At 38.0% G+C, this 21,213-nt stretch overlaps 1 protein-coding gene across 1 annotated transcript; it reads right to left on the bottom strand.

Moving 5' to 3' along the window:
- Positions 1-1,779: 1,779 nt before the first annotated feature.
- trmt1l (tRNA methyltransferase 1-like) lies at positions 1,780-19,946 on the bottom strand. Its single transcript, XM_063501172.1, has 16 exons — positions 19,885-19,946; positions 16,507-16,602; positions 16,299-16,361; positions 14,124-14,237; positions 13,847-13,911; positions 8,825-8,981; positions 6,514-6,634; positions 6,350-6,429; positions 5,808-6,060; positions 4,601-4,813; positions 4,329-4,519; positions 4,089-4,155; positions 3,011-3,174; positions 2,868-2,933; positions 2,326-2,452; positions 1,780-2,164 (listed from the first exon to the last, which is right to left on the bottom strand). Exons 1-16 carry the CDS (start codon positions 19,943-19,945, stop codon positions 1,975-1,977), a joined length of 2,028 nt encoding a protein of 675 aa, XP_063357242.1. The 5' UTR covers position 19,946; the 3' UTR covers positions 1,780-1,974.
- Between the last annotated feature and the right edge of the window lie 1,267 nt (positions 19,947-21,213).

The following is a 21,213-nucleotide window of genomic DNA, read 5'->3' as shown; positions in this document are numbered from 1 at the left end:
GCTGTAAAAAGCTCTATTCAATTCGGTTCATCAAACGACAATTAAAATAAAATAATATTAATGTAACTGACCCTTTGGATTCAGGAGTGCTCTATCTAGACAAGGAGACAAGAGGGTAGAGTGCAAAATATTTACTTCAAACATCAAACTTAGAAAGGGGCAATCATATGATAGATTTATAAAAATACTAGAATTTTACCAACCCAAACTGAAGCAGAAACATTTTTTAAACATATATACTGTGCTGTCGGGCAGCTTGTGCAAACAGAATTGTGATCTGAATGCATTGTGGTGCCGAACACTATTGCTTTTGCAAGAACAGCTATATAAAATCTTGTATTTTTTTGTTTGTTTATTTATTGATTTTCTATTTCAGTTATTACATGTGTTATTAATCTCAGGCTCTCTTCCACAGCATGTCTTTTATCCTGTCTTCCTTCTCTCACCCCAACTGGTTGCAGCAGATGCCCCCCCTCCCTGAGTCTGGCCGCAGGTTTCTTCCTGTTAAAAGGGAGTTTTTCCTTCCCACTGTCACCAAAGTGCTTGCTCATAGGGGGTCATATGATTGTTGGGTTTTTCCTCTGTATGTATTATTGGAGGGTCTACCTTATAATATAAAGTGCCTTGAGGTGACTGTTGTTGTGATTTGACGCTGTACAAATAAAATTGAATTGAATAAGCTTGTGTGGAAGCACAAACATCTTGGTTGATCAAAGAAACAAATAAATCAATCATAGAAGCAATGCTAGTCTCGAGTGATTGAAAAGCAGGCAATTGAACTTGACATTTGACTTCTCATCCAAGATGCTTTTCACACACAGTAGCTAAGAAGAAACTACCCACAGAGACCGAAACCCTTTTCTGTATGACACTGTAAACCGGATTTTAAATGTTGAAAAGGTGGACATTTTAACACTGAAATCTGCAGTGACTGAGTTACTTTTGGAGCCAGGCATGGGAGGAATTGCAGTTTCTTAGTACTTCCATAGCTCTCAAGTTTGCGGTTACCGTTTTGCTGGTGACTAACAGACAAGCCCAATATTAGCATGTCCAGTGGAAAGAGCCAACGAAAACCAACTTATCCACAGAGCAACAGATTTGAAAAACAAAATCTTTTAATATGTTTCTATTCCCTGAATGCACTAAGGTTGTGTTCAACACTTTTTAGGCTGATAATATTTTCAGTGTCACTGTTCTATGGTTAAATGGGCTGTTTCTTATTCAGCGCCTTTTTACTCTGAGCACTGAAAGCACTTTATACAACGTGCCTCATTCACACAAGCACTTTTTTCCTATGCTCCTTCTATGGAAGTGTTTTCTGTCTAACATTCACACTTACACACACTACCTGAGTTAGTATATTGCCCAAGAATATTTGGCAGGCAGACTTGAGCAGATCAAACCACCAACCTTCTGATTAGTAGGTGACCTGGTCTACCTCCTGAGCTACAAACCATGCAAATATCTAATTACATGTCTGCTTTTGTATATCTCAGGCCTATTGCAGGTTACATTTTAAATATAGTAGTTCTTAGGTGTCTCTCTGCATATGTCACTGCTTAGTATTGACTCTGACCCTTCATTGTACATTTTGGGTAGCATGTGCGCCTGTTCCACACTGGACATAAAAAAAAAACAAAAAACAGAACAGTTTGAAGAATGAAATTAGAGCCCAATAAAGAATTACCAAGACAGCAAGAGAGGAGATTTTTATGATGCTTTTATAAAACAAGGGAAACAAAAAGCTAATAAAGAAATTTTCAGGAGAAATAAATAGAGATAAAATGAGCCATCTGTAACACTTGAATTTGTGTACAAATAGAAAAATATCTTTCCTTGGTTTATGTTTGATTAAAGTTTATTCAGAAAAACCACATGTTTTGACTGAAACTGACTGAGAATTTAGTTCAGGTGTAAAGAAGCAAAGAAATAAAGTTTCACTTCAGGTGTGGAGTAGTGAAGCCTTTTCTTAGCTCAGACTGTTTTCTCCATGCTCACGCTGGTCTGAGTGGCGCTAGCGTTGGTGCACGTAGGAACGCTGTACTTGGTGAGGACAGATTTAAACTGCAGCAGCGTGGCATCAGTTCGAACCCCCGTTGGATCAAAGTGAGTCCGACTCACTCTGAAGCCAGCTTCTGTCAGGTACTGAAGGAACTTGTTCAACCTGTGCACAGAACAAAGTATTTACAGCGAAGTACACTCAAACTGATCCTGACTAGTGTTTGGCCTGTTTTTGTACTTTGGTCATTAGTTTCCTATTTGTTGCAAAGTCACCAAAATGTGAAAATACCTGAATTCTGAGAGAGTTTAGTAAAGGTCACTCACTTGGGCATATTCATGCCACGAATGCTGTGGCGATGGATGCTGTAGTAGAATGGTGGGTGATCCAGAGCGGCATCAGACTTGAGCTTTTTCACAAAGTTCCCAGATTCATCTGCAATCTTCCTCTTTCCTACAGCAAAATTCAAAATTATACCCCAACAGAAAACTGGAAATGAAGAAGTCAAAAATCTTTTTCATGTAACGTCACATATGTTATACTGAATACTGAATATGTCTGAAATAATGCAGTAAAGGAAATTTTTTGGACAAAAAACTATATTGGTAACTGAAGACGATGCCTGTAAAAAGTGTCAAAATTAAGACCAAGTAGTTAATTTATTCATCATGAATCGCTTTAATGCAGAAAAGGCTTGCACTGCCCTCTAGAGGACACATGCATGCTTAGAGTATGGCCATCTGTGTACACAGTCCTCCTTTCCCTTGTCTGCTGCAGGTTTTCACTCAGTTGTCCATGTGTGTGAAAACATTTCGCACAAAGTAGGAGGCCTGAGTGAATAATGGAGGCTTAGAAAACTTTGACTCACCAGACTGATCAGCAGCACCCGACTCCTCTCCAGTGTTTAAGGTCTTAATGACAACGCCGCACTCCACTGCAGAAGAACAGAAGATCCTTTCAAGATTCAACCATGTCAACATCAGACCCATGTTACAGATGATAGATTGGTACCTTGGTTGGTGAGAGCAGACGGTCCGTGGACTAAAGACTTGAGGGTGGTGCACTCAGACTCATAGATCAGGGTTTTGACAAGCGGCTGGATATCATCCATGCTGTGCTTCACAGCTGCAGAAAGCATCCTTCTCAGAAAGCCTGTGTTAAATAGAGGACCAGACCTGCACATGCACACATACACAAACAGCTTGGTAAGTATTTGGACAATGACACTTTAACTCTTTGCTTGTGTACACAACTTCGTAGGATTTTAAATGAAAATCGTAGCACCATTTACATTTTGCATTACCATCTGTATGTATTATTGTAGGATCTACCTTACAATATAAACACTTTGAGGGAGCTGTTGTTGTGATTCGCTGATTTTTCATAAACATCCCCCCAGTTTCAGAGGCTCAAACGTAATTGGACTGACTAACAAAGTTTTAAATATAAGGAATGTAAAATGTAAACAAAGCATCCTTCAAACTAAAGAAGAGAGGGACGATCTGGCTCGTTACCAAGCACTGTTCACAAGCGTCTCAGATGGTTGTGTTCGTGGAATTGGCAGCTTGCACATCTGAAAAGACGTGCAAGCTCAGTTTGGAAAAACATACAGGTTTTCGAGCAGCATATTCTCCCATCCAGATGATATCTTTTTCAGGGAATACCTTGCATATTTAGACTTTAGATGGGTTATTTAGTCTAATTAAGGAAGGCATAAGAGGAATAGAGAACTAGAGCCAGGAGGAGCCACACAGTTTTAAAACCGTTCTTGATTGCTGGTTCTTGTGGTAATATCATGTTTTTATCTCTTTCTGGACTCTTTACAAGCTGGTTTTTATCATTAAACTATGCACCCAGTTTTTGTGGGTGTTAGATGCATCCTTCAATAACAAAAATGGTTGAAAGTATCAGGATTTTGGTAAAGCATTTTTCCAGTGGCCGTTAGGTAATTTAATTGCCACAAAAATGTTTTAAATTAAATGTTAGCACAAGGACAAGTGGAAGAGAATGGATGGATGGATGTTAACACCAAACTATTACAGCTACATGAGAACAGAGTAGTAGACTGGTGTTGCTATGTGCAGTTTACCATAGAGGTCCCAGCTGCACTGCTGTTTTTCCAGGCAGACTTCCATGACAGTTGCAGGGTAATGTGTCTGAAACAAACAGGCATTAGAACACAATGATGAGGCAACTTCAGCATCTTATTAAATTAAAATTATTTGCTACAGCTCACCAAATATGTGACAGATTCTTTAATTGCTTTAATGCTTCATGATTTAAAAGCTTGTAAAGAATCCTCTACAGTATATGATTTTTAGCCACTCACCATCCACCATGTTTCCCTGTTTGAGGAACACTCTCTCCTCACACCACTGGCAGTGCATCAGTTTTCGTAACTTCTTGGCTGACTCATCAGCTTGCACAGGACCTCTGAGGACTCTCACGACCACCAGCACAAAATGCTCTAATGCCACAGCTAGCAGCACCTCAATGCCCTTGTTGCAGCGTGCTGCCGCTCTGCAGCAGATGGAAGTTAAACAGTATAAAAAGCTGATTTAATTCTGCATCACATCCCACATTAAAATAAAAACAGCCTACCTGGCTACAGTCGCCACGACCATTCGTGCTGCCAACTCCTTGTAGTATTCGGTACGTACAATGTGGCAGCCATAGTGACGCAGGGTGACATTGGGTGACTTGGCATAAAGGGATCCCGTGTCTGTGGATGTCACAGAGATGATGCCCAGGTTTCGGACGTTTCTGAAGGCAGCATCCAAGTAGTTCACTGCCGTACCGAATGGATCTAGGTGACTGAAACATTCATGAAGAAAGTAGTAGAAATTTTTTAATTACATTTTGACAGAATTTGGACCTCCCATAAACCCATAACATAGACTGTATTTAGATTCATAACATGAAAACCCTACAAAGATGAAGCTATAATCAAAGATTATATTGAAATAGGGTCATAACCACTTTGAAAGGGAACCTGTTGTTTTGAAACTGGACAAGATGAGAAATAAATGTTTCCAATTCAACTAAGAAACTAAGAGACACTTAAAACTTATGTAGTTGTTCATCACAAGTTAGGCTCACCCTAAACGATCGCATTTTGACTAACTGGACCAAAATAAATGTCATGTTAAATGAAACTTGAAACTAGGGATTGAGTCTATAAACACTTCAGAGTTACAGTAACTGAGTAACTGAGGTTACAGTTCAAAGGACTAAGTGCTCCATAGATTTTTATGCAACTGGATTTCTTTTTGAAACAGAGGAGCTGTATCAGACTGGCCAAAAATGCAGGTACCTGCAATGGCTTCATATTTAGACCAAGAAGCTGCATCCTGCCTTGGTCTGCAGCTCAAATATCCAGGGTGCCTCCTAGAAGCTGAATGCAATAAGTCCAGCATCTATCCATCTATCTCTCTCTCTCTCGATAGATCGATTTTTTTTTTTTTTTTTTTAAACAGAAATCAATCAACTACACCTAAAAATGATCCAGATGTGGTTTCTTTGTAATGGAGTTTTGTTAGGGAGATTTATATAAAAGGGAGCCGTTTCTTGGGTTTTACTCTATCCACAATAGAACCAATATAAATAATGACCAAGCAGCATGATTCAAATCTATTGCATTATTACTTCCTTCTCCTGGATTGACCTACTTGATTAAACCCTAAAAGTTCAAGTGAGAGACTGCTGATCAACAGTCCTTCATTTATTACACAAGGAGACTCACAACACTAAGATCTTTTATGACTCAGTGTTACTAACTTGCCATGTAAAAGATACCCTGCACACTTACATGTAGTCAAAAGGTCGCAGGTGCATGATGACATTAGCATCCATGTTGACGACCTCAACAGTAGCAATGGGCACTCCTTCGACCTCACCGCTGGCCCCATCAGACCCCCGGGGAACTCGCATGCCTCCGTCCACTCGGATGTTGTTTAGCTTGCAGTTCTCTTTGATCATTTTGACACATGTCTCACTGATATCTGTTATAGTAACTCTCACGGCATTAAGAAGATGCTTCGCCCACTGCAGGCCCATGATGCCTGAAAGGTGGCGAAGAAGAAATGTTGTGGAATTTTATTGCCGATTAGCTAATACTGCTGAGACATGATGTAAATTTACTTTCTGTTCTCAGAAAATGTGTCACTGCAAAGAACATTCAGCCTTCCAGCCTCTTAATAACTGATTTGAACTAAACTAAGCTGAATGAATATAATTTTTGTAGGAAAAATAAACAAGATTATGCTAAAACTTCTGTTTTTTGAAGGTTTTGGTTTGAACTCCTGTCTAAAATGAAACTTTTCCGTGGAGTTCTGTACATTTCATACTCACCTGTGGCTCCAAAAGCATCCAGACACTCAACAGGGTTTCTCTCCTCGGCCAAAACAGCCAGCGAACAAAACACCAGCTGCCTGAAACAAAACCCCACAAATTCCACTTTAATTTCTCAACATCAGAGACATACTGGAGATATTTTAACAAGAGCTCATCGCCACCTGTTGGTCTTCATCTTGCGATTGAAGTAAGTGTCACTCTTCTGCGGAGTGGTGTGGTTTGGGAGGAGCTGAACATTTGTTCCGAGTTCTTTCATGATTTCGTAAGCTTGACCTGATGGACCTGTTTGCACAATAAAGCAGACGGAGAGATCAGTTTTTTATTACTAAAACCTTGTGATTTTGCATTTTTGGTGCAGATTGAAAACAAAAACAGGACCTTTAACAGCTGTGTTGCATTTAAAACCCTGAAATTAAGCTGCAGAAAAAGCTAAAATAAATAACAGACAATTTACATTCAAAAACAATTTGGAAAACTGACTCAATAAATAACTTTATGAGCCATTTTTAAGAACTGAAAGGTGGTCCAGTGGTCCCTGTGATGGCCAAACCCAGGGTCACACTCTAAAGTCAGTAACTCTTGTGTATTTTCATTTCTTTATTTGAACACAATAACACACTTCAGTTTCCAATAAGTTTATTGATTGGTTTGGATACATTTGTTCTATTTGTAAGCGCACACATTTAGATTACTTATGTATTCATACCAGTTCATTACTTTTATTTTTGACTAACCTTTTGTTTCTTTACTTCTTACTTGCTATGATCCGGGGAGTTGCAAAACAAAAGGTGATGGCCAGCGTTTGAAACCATTAAACAGAAAGAGAGATAATTGGACCGCACCACCACTTCCTGCTGAAGGGGGAGAGTGTGTGTTTTCTTTAATTAAAAACAAAGTATTTGTACTTAATTAAATATTTGAGTTTAGGGTTCAGTAGTTTCGATTTTCTTCTTTGGTGTTTAGTTTATTAACAAACGGGACGGTACTGCATTGCTTGTTGTTTACGATTGTGTTTTGTTTAGTTACCCCTCGTGTGTCATAGTGGTCTGATCAGCCATTATATAAACCCTTGTGTGTCATTTCATGTTTAGGTCAGCTGTTTCTGTTTAGGCAGTCGTTTGGTTTGTTAAGTTTGCAGTTCGGTGCCTGAGTTCAGTTTTGTTTCTTTGATCTTTTTTATGAGCTCAACATTTATGACTTTTGTAAATATAATTTTTGGAATTATATGAAATGAAAACCCTATTTTTCTAATAATTCCTGTGACGGCTCCTGCTTTTTTTCAACTAGCCAATCATAGGCCCAGCTGTCTTAAACAGTTTATTCAGTTGGCAGCTGTGATGCTGCTTCCCCAGCAGACCACAGCAAAGTACACTGTGCTCACCACAACTGATAGAAAATCTCCAGCAATGTTCAAAGTGTGGATACCTAGAAACTCATATTCCTCTACCACATCAACATCCTATGCCAAGATAGACAAAAGCTGTGTAGCAATCGCTGCTTCTCTGATCTTATTCACACTGCGAGTTTCTCACAGCCACAGCTGTGGACAAAGTCTGATGTGTTCAAAGAGTAATGCCCAAGTAGTCAGCAATCCATGAGACGGTGGACATGTTTACTGAGATTTTCTTTTATTTCTTGTAGTTGGAGCGAGATTGCATTGGAGAAATCAAAGATGAAATTCTTACTATCTAGACTGAAGTAAGCTCTCTGCAGCATCGAGATGATTGCATCAATATAGAATTATATTTGTGTCAAAAATCACAAACAATCATAATCTGAGACATTAGTTGTGTTTATTTTTGAATGGTACTCCTGATCCATCTCTGATTGTTTCTAAAATGTTAAAATTGTGTCCATTTCACTCATACTAGTACAAACACCCATTTGTTTTTCCAACACCTCCCTCCAGATGTTTGATTGGATGGAGATCTTGGAAATCTCAAGGCCAAGACAAAATCTTCATGTTGCTGAGATCTTTACTGAAGCATTTTTTGTGATGTGGCAGGAGACATGATTTTGCTGAGAGAGGCCACAGTCACCAGAGAACATGGTTAAGATGCAGTGGCTGCCTCTGTTAGATCACCGTCTTCCCAAAGTGCATTCTGCTTTGTTCTCTTCCCCGAGTAAATGATGCACGACCACGTACACTTCCACATAATGAAAAAGTTTTTTTATTTTATTTATTTATCTCTTTAATTTCAAATAGCTGTACAGCACTTTGTCTGAAAGCGCTTTATAAATAAAGTTATTATTATTATTATTAAAATTAAACATGACAGCTCATGGTCAACTTCTTCAAGTTGCCCTGGGTCCAGACCTGCCATAAAACACCTGTCATTTGGGAGATTTTCTGAAAGTCATTCGGCCCCCTCTGGAGTCACTCATGTTAACTTCACTTCACCTCTGAGGGGACTTTTATAATTTTTATCAATACTGCAAGTGTAAATGTCAGCTTAGCTCAGTGTTTCTTACTTGGCTCTTCAAACAAGACATCTGAGGTCCCGGAGTAGCTAGCCTCAGTCTCCCCTTTGTTTACGTGGCGTTTCAAGTGGCTAATCATGTCCGTCTTCCTGGCAATGGTAACAGAGCACACTACGCAGTGGTAGTGAGCGACATGTCTCCCAGATGCCTACAGGGAAAGAATACAAACAACAAAGTGATAAAATATAACCCCAGATCATTCTCTCACAAGAAAAAGGAATATGAAATATGCTGATAATATGAATTTAATCTTGCTGTAGTATCCTGTATTGTCACATTCTGTATTTTCCGCACTATGAGGCGCACTTAACCCTTGTGTTGTCCTCCCGATATACACCTGTGGTCCTCAGGGGTCAAAAATGACCCGACGTCATTTGAATGTTTTTTCAAGTACAAAGTACAAATTGTCAATCAATTCAGTGTTACACCTTAGTTTTACTTAAGATTAACACATTAACACAAAATTTACCTTTCATTTTGCAATTTAGGGCCACCAGACCTTGTTTACATAAAGTATTTGTATTTGTATATATGTATTTGTATTTATTTCTATTTGTATCTGTTTTTGAGCGAAAATAAAACGAGACAATAAAATATTTAAATGTTTAGATTATTTTGACTATCTGACTAACCACAGAGTGCTGTATGTTGAACTTTAGTGAGAATTGTTTTTTTGAATCATTTAACATTTTTAAATGGCAGCACATAATCACACCTGTTGTCCTCAGGGGTCAAAAATGACCCCATCTGGTTTGATTGATACTTAAATAATATGAAGTGGATTTTTCACCCACTTTTAATTAAAACTTAATTCAAACATTTTGACACTATTTCTTTATTCCACTTACAAATTTATGTCTGATAAAACCTCATTTAAATGAACTTTTTCTTTGTTTTTGGGTAAAAAATAAATTCAATGATCAGTTATTGTGATTATCAGATAACCAGAGTCGGTTGCTTTAACAGATTATCACAGACGGGTATATGTCAAAGTTAATTTAGAAAGCTGTTTTTAAACTACTTCAAGTTTTTTACTGGCAGCGAATAATCACATCTGTTGTCCTCTGGGCTCAAAAATGACCCCGTCTGGTTTGACTGTTTATAAAGGAAAGGTATAAAATATCATCCATCTCTGTGTTTCAAGGTTTTATTCAACTTTATTCCAACTCATTACCTGACATTTTTCTATGTTTTGGCATGGTAGGACACCAGGGCATGGGTATTAGTGAAGGCAAACTTTCATGAGAACAAAGGTGTGTCCATATTTGACACAAGTGCAGGAGGAAGTTCAGGTTTATTCCTCTGTACTGGTCCCATCATGGACAGCTGTCTTTTCTGCAGTTGCAGGCCAAGGGCCTATGAAGTAAACAAGTTGTTACAGGTGATTGTTTTCTATTGTAAACCTGTAATGTTAGGGACAACTCGCATGTCCTGACTGCAGGCCAGATAGTTTGCCATTGTACACTAGCATGTTCCATGTACAGCTGTACTTGACATCACATACTGCAAATGTTTTTATCTGATAGTTCCCCGGTTTACTTGGGATGTTCTGTTGAAATGGACAGAGTCCTCTGAAGGGTACTTGGTGCTCATACACAGTCACATCAGTACCAGGATCTTACATCACAGCAGGAGAAACACCCACTTGTTCCATACACCTCATGGGAGCACGTTTGTGTCTTTATCATGAAATGATATCACTTTTGGTATTCTATGATTAATCTTCTGTTAGACATGGTAGCATGAAAACTGCCCTACCAGACTCAGGATGTCATAAACTGGCCGTAGCGACTTTACTGGATAGATGCACAGCAGTAAGAATCAACATACCCACATATGCCTACAGCTGCATTCGATCCATTATTATTCATCTGTTGTTGTCCCTCCTTTTTTGTCATTGGCTGTAGAGCAGGTCATCTACTAATTGGATGGTTGTTGGTTCAATCTCTGTGCTCTAGTCTGGAGTTCTTACCAAGGTGTCCTTGGGCAAGTTACTGAACCCCAACTTGGTCTCTGATGCATCCATTGGCATGTGAAAGTTAAAGCATAATACAAGCAGAATACATGGTGTATAATGCTTTCAGTACACTAGCAGAAAAGCAATCGAAGGAGTATGGGACCTGGCATATGTGCTTGGACTGTGGTAGATTGTCTTTCTCTGTGGCACATGAGAGAGTCATGCATCGTCTGCCACTGGGAAGGATAGAAGACCAGATCAATGTTTCCTCACATTACTGCAAATATGTCTATGTCTCAGCTGACTTCTCTTTCTTTCTTGATTCTTTGTCTTCATCATAATTGAAATGGAAGATGTGTAGTCCTCTGACACATCTTCTATTTCAGTTTCACATTCTGAAAATTCAAGAAACTTCAAGAGGCCCAGTCACTTTCTTTCCAAGCTCCTTAGACTACCACGTCCTGGATGCCTGAGAACCTACTTGAACATATTTCAGATTCTTCCTTGTCATCATCTTCATCACTTTCCTTCACTTCATACCCTTCTTCCACTTCTGCAGGTGGGTGATATGGGGGCTTCTTCAGAGAAAGGGTAGCATGTGATCTAAATATTGGCTATATTTTCTTTATCTTGTAACCCTGGATCCTGATTCTTCCTCCTTATTATATTAGAGGACAATATATGCATTGTTCTACTGGTCATTCCTTTCCACAACATGGTAAAAAAAAAATAGTACTTTCTCCGTATGTATTATTGTAGGGTCTACCTTACAATATAAAGCGCCTTGAGGCGACTGTTGTTGTGATTTGGCGCTGTATAAATAAAATTGAATTGAATTGAATGTGGAGCACCTGCCTCCTCATTGTGGTTTTGTGTTTTGTTGTTGTTGTTATGACCATTGCTTGACCCCACACATCAATGATCCAAGATCATCTTTGAAAGCAGTATAGGGTGAGTAGGTGGCCCTTTGCAACACTTTGTACTTTGGGGTCATTTTTGACCCGCGAGGACCACAGGTGTTATAAAACCCAATAAAAAACCCATAAATAAATCAAATTACTTAAAACTTATTCCAATCATGCATAGCATAGTAATTAATAACTTCTGTTATTTTCAGACCAATTGATGAAGAAAAAAAACACGTTTGATGGCAAAAGATTTCTTTTTAGGTCAAAAATGACCCAAGGACAACACAAGGGTTAAAATCCTTTAATTTTCTCAAAAATCGACAGTGCGCCTTATAATCTGGTGCGCCTTATGTATGAATTCTGGTTGTGCTTACTGACCTTTTATATGGTACATGGTGCTCAAAAGTCTGTCAAAAAATGTTTTACTACGACTTTGGTAAGCTATGAAGCCGCACCGCTTGATGTATTGTTGTAGCATTACGGCTGCCGTAGTCAGGAGCCTTGCGGAGTAATCTGGGTCCAAAACTTCGTCTGCTTCAGGTCCCAAAGTCAAATGAACACTGTGGCATCACTGAGCGCTAAAAACTGTCTAAATTCTTTCATCTTTAATAAAATGATCAGCGTTGCTGCTTTATCGGGTGTAACAATTAAGTTTAACATCCAGGCATCCATGAAAACAGAAATTATTAAATTTAACGGAGTTAGAAGTTAGCAGGAAATTAGCTCACTAGTTTCCACCTAAACATGATATACCATGTTCTGACTGAGAGATTTCTGAAAGAATTAAAAGGTATAGCTCTGCCATCACTTCCAACATAAATGAAGACAGAAAACTAAACAGCAGTGGCAGTAAAATACATGAATAATTATCAAATACATTGATTTTTAAATGTCTGCCAATCTGTCCATCCATTTCCTTCCACTTATCCATGGCCGGGTTGCATTGGCAGCAGCCTAAGCAAGGATGCCGAGACCTTCCTATCCATAGCTACCTCCTCGAGCTTATCCAGGGAACACCGAGGTATTATTTTCTCTTTGTTGGCTCCCTGTTAAATCCAGAAACTAATTTAAAATCCTTCTCCTCACATACAAGGTCTTAAATAATCAGACCCAACTTATCTTAATGACCTTATAGTATCATATCATATCATATCATCCCAACAGAGCAGTTTGCTCTCAGCTCCTAGTTTGGATTTGAAAGCCAGACATCCTCTCTAGTTTTACGATCAGGCTTCAAACTTTCCTTTTTGATAAAGCATATAGTTAGGGCTGGATCAGGTGACCCCGAATCTTCCTTTAGCTGTGCTGCAACAGGTGAAGGCTGCTGGGGGATCCCCACGATGAGTATTTTTTCTTTCACTCACCTTTTTTGCTCACTGTGTGGTTATACACCACTCTGCATTTAATTATTATTCATCTCTGGCTCTCTTCCACAGAGTGTCTTTTGTCCTGTCCCCCCTCCCATTAGCTCCAACCGGCAGCAGCAGCTGGCCGCCCCTCCTTGAGCCTAGGTCTGCTGGAGGTTTCTTCCTGTTAAAACTTTTCCTTTTAAAAAAAGTTTAAAAGTTTTTCCTTCTCACTGTCACCAAGAGTTTGGTGGTCATTTGATTGTTGGGGTTTTCAACAACCACTGTATGAATAAAATTTCACTGAACTAAATACGTTAAGCATAAGGAAGGAGGCCGAGGACTAGTGAGCGTCAGAACCACTATTGAAGATGAAACAACAAAAATCTGTAAGTACAACAAGAAGATGCCCACAATTGCTCATGTCCTTAATGAGTACCTCAGGCACCAGAAAGAGCAGCAAGAACAGGGAGCAGCAAGAACAGGAACCATCATGGAAAGAGTCCCCTGCATGGCATGCATCACCAGCAGATAGAAAAGGTGTCTCATAGAACAAAATCCTACCAACGCCTGCACAAAGCTTTGCTGACACACAGCACAGAGGCAGACTGCAATGTGCAATCTACTCTTACACACTGTAACGTTAAAGATCCATTTATTTATTTCATTTCAGCACTTTAGCCCTGCACACTCAGGAAGTCTTAAAACTTGTTAATTGTGACCTGTTTTTTTATGTTTATCTTATTAGCATTTTATTGTTTACAAAAACCTAAATGATGTGTGTATGTGTTTTGTGTCTCACATGATCTCCGCTGAGGCTGGGCTTAACATTTCTGCAGGGCAAGTGGCAGATGCACATCCTGTAGCCTGTTCAAAGAAACAGTTTTCACATTTTGATATAGAAGAAGATCCCTGGAGTACAAACAGTGACCACACCCTTATCCAGGACAAATTTAAACACAAAATATGATCCAGCATCAGTCACACAGAAAAAACAACTCCTTGCTGCTGCAGATTTTAGTTGAAACCAGATGACTGCTGGTTATTGTTGTATGTGTGTCGATTTTTATTGTTCCTACCTTCAAACTCTGCATACACTTTCCAGTGGAGGTTCTGCAGGTGTCGGCGGAGTTTGTGGCTGTAACAGGCCTTAAATTTCTCCTCAGGACACAGAGGACACGATTTCCGCCCAGCTTTTGAGCGAAAAAGGCAAAAATCAGCACAACACCAATCAACTGCTTTATTGATTAAAATTCATTGGTTGGTGTGTGACCTATCACGTAACTGTATTTCAAATGTAAAAAAATAAAATAAAATACAGGGCTGAATCAATAATTGCTTTGTCCATAAATGTCCGAATGGTAGAAGCTAGCATCCTGATACAACGTCTGAAACTGTGAAATTTTTCAATCATGTAAAATCTGACACATCTGATCACATTTGACAGGACTGGATCAAAAAATTACTGAAGTACTTATTAGAGTATCAATAATTACTGATTCATTGTCAACTAACCTCTTAAACACATACTAATTTCAACCTTGTGCATTTACTATCAATGTGCTTTAATGTGTAATTTAACCTCAAACCAATACTATCGGCTGATATTAACTATTTGCCAGCCGATCAGTATCAATATTTATAATGGCCAATAAATGAACATTTTAAAAGTAAAGAAGAAACACCCTTCAACCATGTGTTGCTGTTGCACAGTTTTTTCCAGGAAATGCCACTCTGTATATCCCCGTTGGCAACACACGATGAGCTAGCACCAGCAGAATTGATCAAAGTGTAAATGATTAAATAAATAGCTCCACATAACTAATGTTAGGGAAATCTGTTTGTGTATCATGTGTCTGAAAGAAAAAGAAACACAGCCAACCTATCACAATATTGGATTTTTAAATTACCAAATATCAGTATCAGTCTTAAAGAATTCTCTATCGGTTGTGATCTAGAAGTAATGGTATTTGTTACTTGCTGTTTTGTTTATCTCTCCTGTAGTTTGTGTTTTGTCCCATCTTTACTGGTCTCTCTATATTCTTATTTTTTTCATTTTACCCTCTGACCAGGATGTGCCTGAGCCTGGTTCTGCGAGAGGTCTCTTCCTGTTATAAGAGAATGTTTCCTTCCCACTTTCCCCACGTACTCGTTTACAAGGGATCATGAGATCATTGAGGTGCACTGTACAGAAGTGTTTTTGCCTTTTTAAACTTAACCAGAATTGTTGCACATTTGTACAGCTGTTTGTATTTTCAGTCAAATATCTGTCAATTTAAATGTCTATCGTTGTCCTTTAAAGTTGACTAAAATGTATCACACTGCACTATAAAAACAAAGAGTGATTAACAAGTATGAAATGGATTCCTTAAGAAATGATTGTCAAATACACACTGAAGGTGAGGGATTGTTATTGAGTCATTTAGCTAATTGATTGGTATTAGCTAAATGATTACATAATCAATAAGCTAACATACAGATGAGGACAATGAAAATCTCTTCTTTTTAAAAAGATGATATTTCATAATACTCCCACCACAGTGTTTCTATTTGACGACAGTATTCTCTGAGTGTTATGCATCTCTCTTCTTTCCCCAAACCTAAGCAGCATTCTCTAAAATCAAAGAGTCTAGAGCCATTTCATCTCATCTGACCAAAGGACATATCCGTATGTATAATCTTTCTCTAGGTTATCCTTAACATACTTCAGTCTGGCTTGAAGGCATCTCTTCTGCAGAAATAAAGTTTTTCACGACCTGCAACATCGTAGTCCCTTCCTGTGCATAGTTGTTGTGAGTCTCCTCACTATAGTTCCCGGCTTGGCTAGGTTATTCACTAGTGTCTTGGTAGTTTTACTGGAGTCTTTAGACACATCTCTCACTATTCATTTTTTTATTTTTCACTTGCCTGTTCTTTACTGTGTGCCTCTCTTTGAATTTCTTGATTACTTTTCCCTCCAGTTCTTGACACTTGGAATATCTGTGATAACTTTGTATATCCATCGTTTTTTATTGTTGTTGTTTTTCTTAAATTATTTACTCTGTAATATAATAATAATTAATTCTAAGGAAAACTTTCTAAGGAAGTTTTGTAAGGAAAACTAGTATGTTTAGAAATGCCATGTTGAAAATCTCACCGGAGGGGGGGCTATCAATTTTATTCTAATATGTAATTGTTCAATAACAAATCAACAAGTCTTTAAGTCTGCCTGTCTGTCACTGACTATCTAATAAAAACTGAAGAAGTGAATTTACCACCGCTGAGGTCAACCAGCATCTCAAGGCCCTCCAGTTTAGTTTGAATGGAGAGGTGTCTCTCTATTTGGAGAAAAACAGAACACTTGTTATATTATCACAAGATCAGTAAAAGTTTAGTCATGAATGCTACCTGATTCAATTCTGATGAGCATAGGAATGCAGCTGTTATGCAAATCCTAACAAAAATCGAGTTGTATTTAATTACCAGCAGTTGTGATGGATGGTTTGGCATCATCATCTGTGGCAGTTTCACTCTTCAGTGTCTCCTCAGCAACAAATGGTCCATCTCCCCCATCCCCACCTTCAGAGATGAAGAGAGAGAAAAGAAAAATACTTCCTTAACTATTTTAAATGAGTTCAATGGCTCAAAGTTTTTCTTCTTCTTCTTCTTCTTATTATTATTATTATTATTATTATTATTATTATTATCATCATCGGTAGTAGTAGTAGTAGTATTATTATATTTACCTCTATAACCAACATCTCCAAAACTAGACAACTAATACCAAATTAATCACTACAGGTCAGAGGAAAATGATGGAAATTTGATTTTATGATTTTATGATTTTATTCCAATAAAAAGAAAAAATATTTGACATTGTTTCACAAAACCTGATTACAATAAAGTTAAGAGTTGCCACTGAAGTTTACTCCCCACTTAAATTTGAATACACTTAAAGAAAAAAAACCCCAGCTCATTAAAAGAACATTTGGATTTTTCTCTAACACACACACAACTGTTAAGTATGTCAGGCATAAGCATTTCAAATAAATGTCAGCAGAATCCACTTTTTAAAAAATTACTAACAGACTTCTTTGAACAGAAAGAAAAGCTTAACTTAAAAACAACATTTAAAAAGGAAGAAAAGCTCAGAACAAGAATAACATCACATCATGTTTCCAAACAGAGTTTCTTTAAGTTTTACCAATTTGTGCTTCATCTGGCTTTATCTGGGGTTCTGATACACTTTTAAGGAAGAAGTGATCAACGCAAGGCCCTCACTAATCGTCTCAGGCACTTGGGTTAGGCCTTGGTGAATCTTGAGACCCTTCTCCAATGTTATCCTTTTTCCAGGTATAAATGTAGGTATACAGTTTGTCCTTCAAGTGTTGTTGTTCCATCCACTGCCAAGCTTATCATTTTAGTCATTTCCATTTTTGTTCCATGGTCTAATGCCATGTGGTCCACAATTAAGTCTTCTTGCACTTCTTGTAGCCATAAATGGGTGGATCCAAACCACTATGTAGAGACTTGTCAAGACCCAAATACAGAGAACAGCAGTAATGCAATCTAGAGGTCATGACGGCATGAATAAGTTTTTCAATGTCTTTTGGAGGACGACAGGATTTTGCTTTAGTAATTTCATGTAATGGCAAAAACTAGTCTCAATAATCGTGGTCAACTGCTTGTATAATTTTAAATAAATATTTAGAAACATTAAAGATTTCTAACAGTAGAAGAACAATAGTAAGGAAGGGGGCAAAGTGAACTCATCCAGAGTGGTATTATTCTGTAATACAATTATTTCAGCCTTGTTTTCATTAAGGGTAAGAAAATTTTGTGTTTACTGATCTTTGGCATCTTGTAGTCAGTTATATAGTAAAACTTAATTTGTTAGAGAGTCAGCAAAAATAAGTCACTCACTATGCGCTCACAGCAAAACAAAAACAGTGTTATTGTGGGGCTCAGTGTGAGGACTGAGCGAAGAGTTTCAGGACAGAGCCAATGTTTTGGCACTGCAATAACAACTTGAGCCATCCACTTGAAGTGCAGATGACTCACTCGCCTGATAACTTAACTGGTTTAAATATTCTCCTCCTGAAAGTGAAACTCTTACAAATCCATATTTCAGCCACAAAACTCCTGTTCACAACTTTCAATCACAAAACAACACTGAGACTCTTTAAAGCCATGAGCTTTTTAAGTTCAAAAGGCAGCTTTCAGCCAGTGTAGACATTAGTAAATATGGCCCTAAAAGTTCCTCTATCTTTAAAATTCCAACCTTTGGAACAAAGGGATATTTTACCACAGGCTGACCTCATTTATATGACTTCCATAAATCAATGATATGAGAACACGTGTTGGCAAATGTGCATCTTGTAGTCCATCTTCTGCCCATTGTAGTTTCAATCCATCTCTCCTTAACAATGTGACATCCAGGATTACATTTTTAAGGACAATAGAGTAAGGTCATTACAATTGACAACACAAGGCTCTTGTCTTTACCCAAGTTCTTAGCAATTCTCCTAACCACTTTTCCTTTCCTTGAAAAGAGTTACAGTCGAAATGTGGAGATTACTCTTGTTGTTTCAAGACAAACTGCCATAATTGCGATACCCTCTGAGGGTCGAGGAGCTGTAATTTGCACTTTTTGATGTTTTCCAAAAAAACAGAATTTTGACTTTTATCTCAAAATATTATTTTGACTTTTTTCTCAAAATAGAATTACAACTTTAGTCTGAAATAATATTTTTTTCTTAATATGGCCCTAACACTCCTTCGTAAAAAGCTGCCCTGTATTTTTTTGTTAAATATGAAACAGTGAATGTTAGGAAGCCAACATCTATCAGGTTAATATTAGACCAAATGATGAATGCTTACACTGGCAACATTAAAGCAAAGTTTTTCTGTCTTTAAGCATTTTTATCCAATAAAAGGTAGAAATAATGGAATTCTTTATCATTACTGGAGTTATAGCAGAAACTGTTTTTATTGAAGGTTAAACTAAACTGTGGGTGAATGCATCTGGACTCTTTGCTATCTGGGTCCATCAGTAAACTGTGTCTGATCAGTCTCTCTGCATTTGATCTTCACTTTCTCTCTGTAGCATTTTGACCTTTCAGGTTTCAGCTGAATCATTAGATCTAAAATCAAACGTAGAATTAGGATTCAAATTCATCTAATGAAAGTTCAAGCTGGCTAAATGATGAGCATGGATATTAAATTAAAATGATACATTTTGTATCAAACGCGGATAACTCAGGGTGAACTTACTCAGAGTTGACTGAACTTACTCTGATCAGCTGTTCTGGAGCAACCCGGAGTTGCCGATCACAAAGTTGACCAACTCATATTTAATTTTTAAACTAAGGTTTGCTGGACATGCTTCCTGGAATAGGGCCCTGAATTTAGGTCCACAGTTGAAATGTTGACAAACATCACCAATGAAAACCAAAACCAGTTAAGCTGAACACCGGTTAAAATAAATGAACAGTTTTAAGCGGTATGAAGTGAGCGGCTCTGCGGTCCTGTAGTGCAGCTCCGTGATGAGACCAGGTTAACTGAAAATGCAACTCAAACCACATTAAAATCAGCAGCTGTTCAAGGCCAGCTGCGCTATCTCATGCAACAGGAAGCAATAGCGGAGTACTATTAACGCCACCCTTTTTGTCGTTGATGTTGTTGACTATTAGGTCCTATGGCGGAGCTCCATGGTGAGGCCCTCGTTTAGTTCCGCAGTTATAAACTCAAACTCCCGCTAAATAGGCTGCGTAGCATTAATAATGTCTATAGTATGATTTATGCTGCATTGTATGTTTGCAGATTTAGCGACCAAACATGCAGGTGCTACAGTTTACCCACGTTTGTTATCGACGTCCTCCTGGTGTAGCTGAGCAGCGTCCGCCTCTTTAAGCTCCGCCATTACGAACTACAGCAGCACACACAGGAAATGTTCTATTCTACGTTCTTTACGTAAAGCGCGTTGTTTTTAAACGCAATTTGGCATTTTACGGAAGCGCATCGCATTCACGACAGAAGCGTGATTAATATACATTTTATAATCTAAAATGAGTTACTGTTGCAAATAAAATAATACCACACGACTCAGAATACCTGACAACGTGCTGAGGATAACCAGATACCTTCAGTGTCAAATTATGCAAGTAGCCTATACAAAGTGAAGAAGAACTCCTACTGGTTCATTTCAAAAATGTTAACAAAAATGAGAATTACAAGATCAGAATATTTGTATTATGTATTTATTATTTGTATTATAATTATGACATATCTAATTATAATTATAAGATAATGTCTCCAAACAGGTTTTCCGTTTTTGTTGCAATATTTTGTCATGGAATTTTATTATTAAACTGAATTTTTTTTAAAAAAATAAAATGATTAATGTAATGGCTAAAGGAATGAATCACCCATCCATATGGCAAACCAGTTTTGAGATAATTCCTTGAAAAAAAAGTAATTCCTAATTTTCCTAAGCAAACATGTGATACGCATGTAATTAATCCACAAAGAATGTAAGCTGTTACACAAATTGTTTCTGCAATGACTTATACATTGCTTTTGCATTAGGGTCACTACTGAGAACAGGAAGGCTGCGCAGAGCGTAATTAACACTATCCAAAAAGTCACTGGCTGCGCTCTGCCACCCCTGCAGGCCATCGCCAGCTCCTCCTGTCTTGCATCCCACCACCTGTTTGACCCACTACACTCTGGCTGACTCCTCAGGTCAATCAGGTCCCACACTTCCACAAACAGCTTCTTCCCCTATTCGGACTGTTATTGTGGATTAAGGTTTTGGCCTGTCTTAGCAATGCAAAGACCCAAGCATATAAGTATACATAATATATAAGTAAGTATATCAGTATCAAGGAGAAGAAGGCACTCATACCGCTTAGTAATATCATCATCATCCTTCCGGCAGACAAGGTAGGTGCACAGTTTTGCTAAACCAGGACAGACTATCATGAGAAAACTTTGTCACTGTCATTTAGTGACAAAAATACACTGCATCTGGAAAGTATTTACAGCACTGCACTTGTTGCACATTTTCTCATGTTACAGCCTTATTGCAAAATAGAGTCATTTTGTTTTTCACCTCAAAAATTCTGTACACAATGCTCCATAATTGCAAAGTGAAAACAAATTCGCTTAAAATTCTTGTAAATTTATTGA

The sequence above is a fragment of the Pelmatolapia mariae genome, linkage group LG17, assembly GCF_036321145.2.
Source record: "Pelmatolapia mariae isolate MD_Pm_ZW linkage group LG17, Pm_UMD_F_2, whole genome shotgun sequence".
NCBI lineage: Eukaryota > Metazoa > Chordata > Actinopteri > Cichliformes > Cichlidae > Pelmatolapia > Pelmatolapia mariae.
The sequence above is the reverse complement of the archived record's forward strand: the minus strand, read 5'-3'. Positions and strand labels throughout refer to the sequence as shown.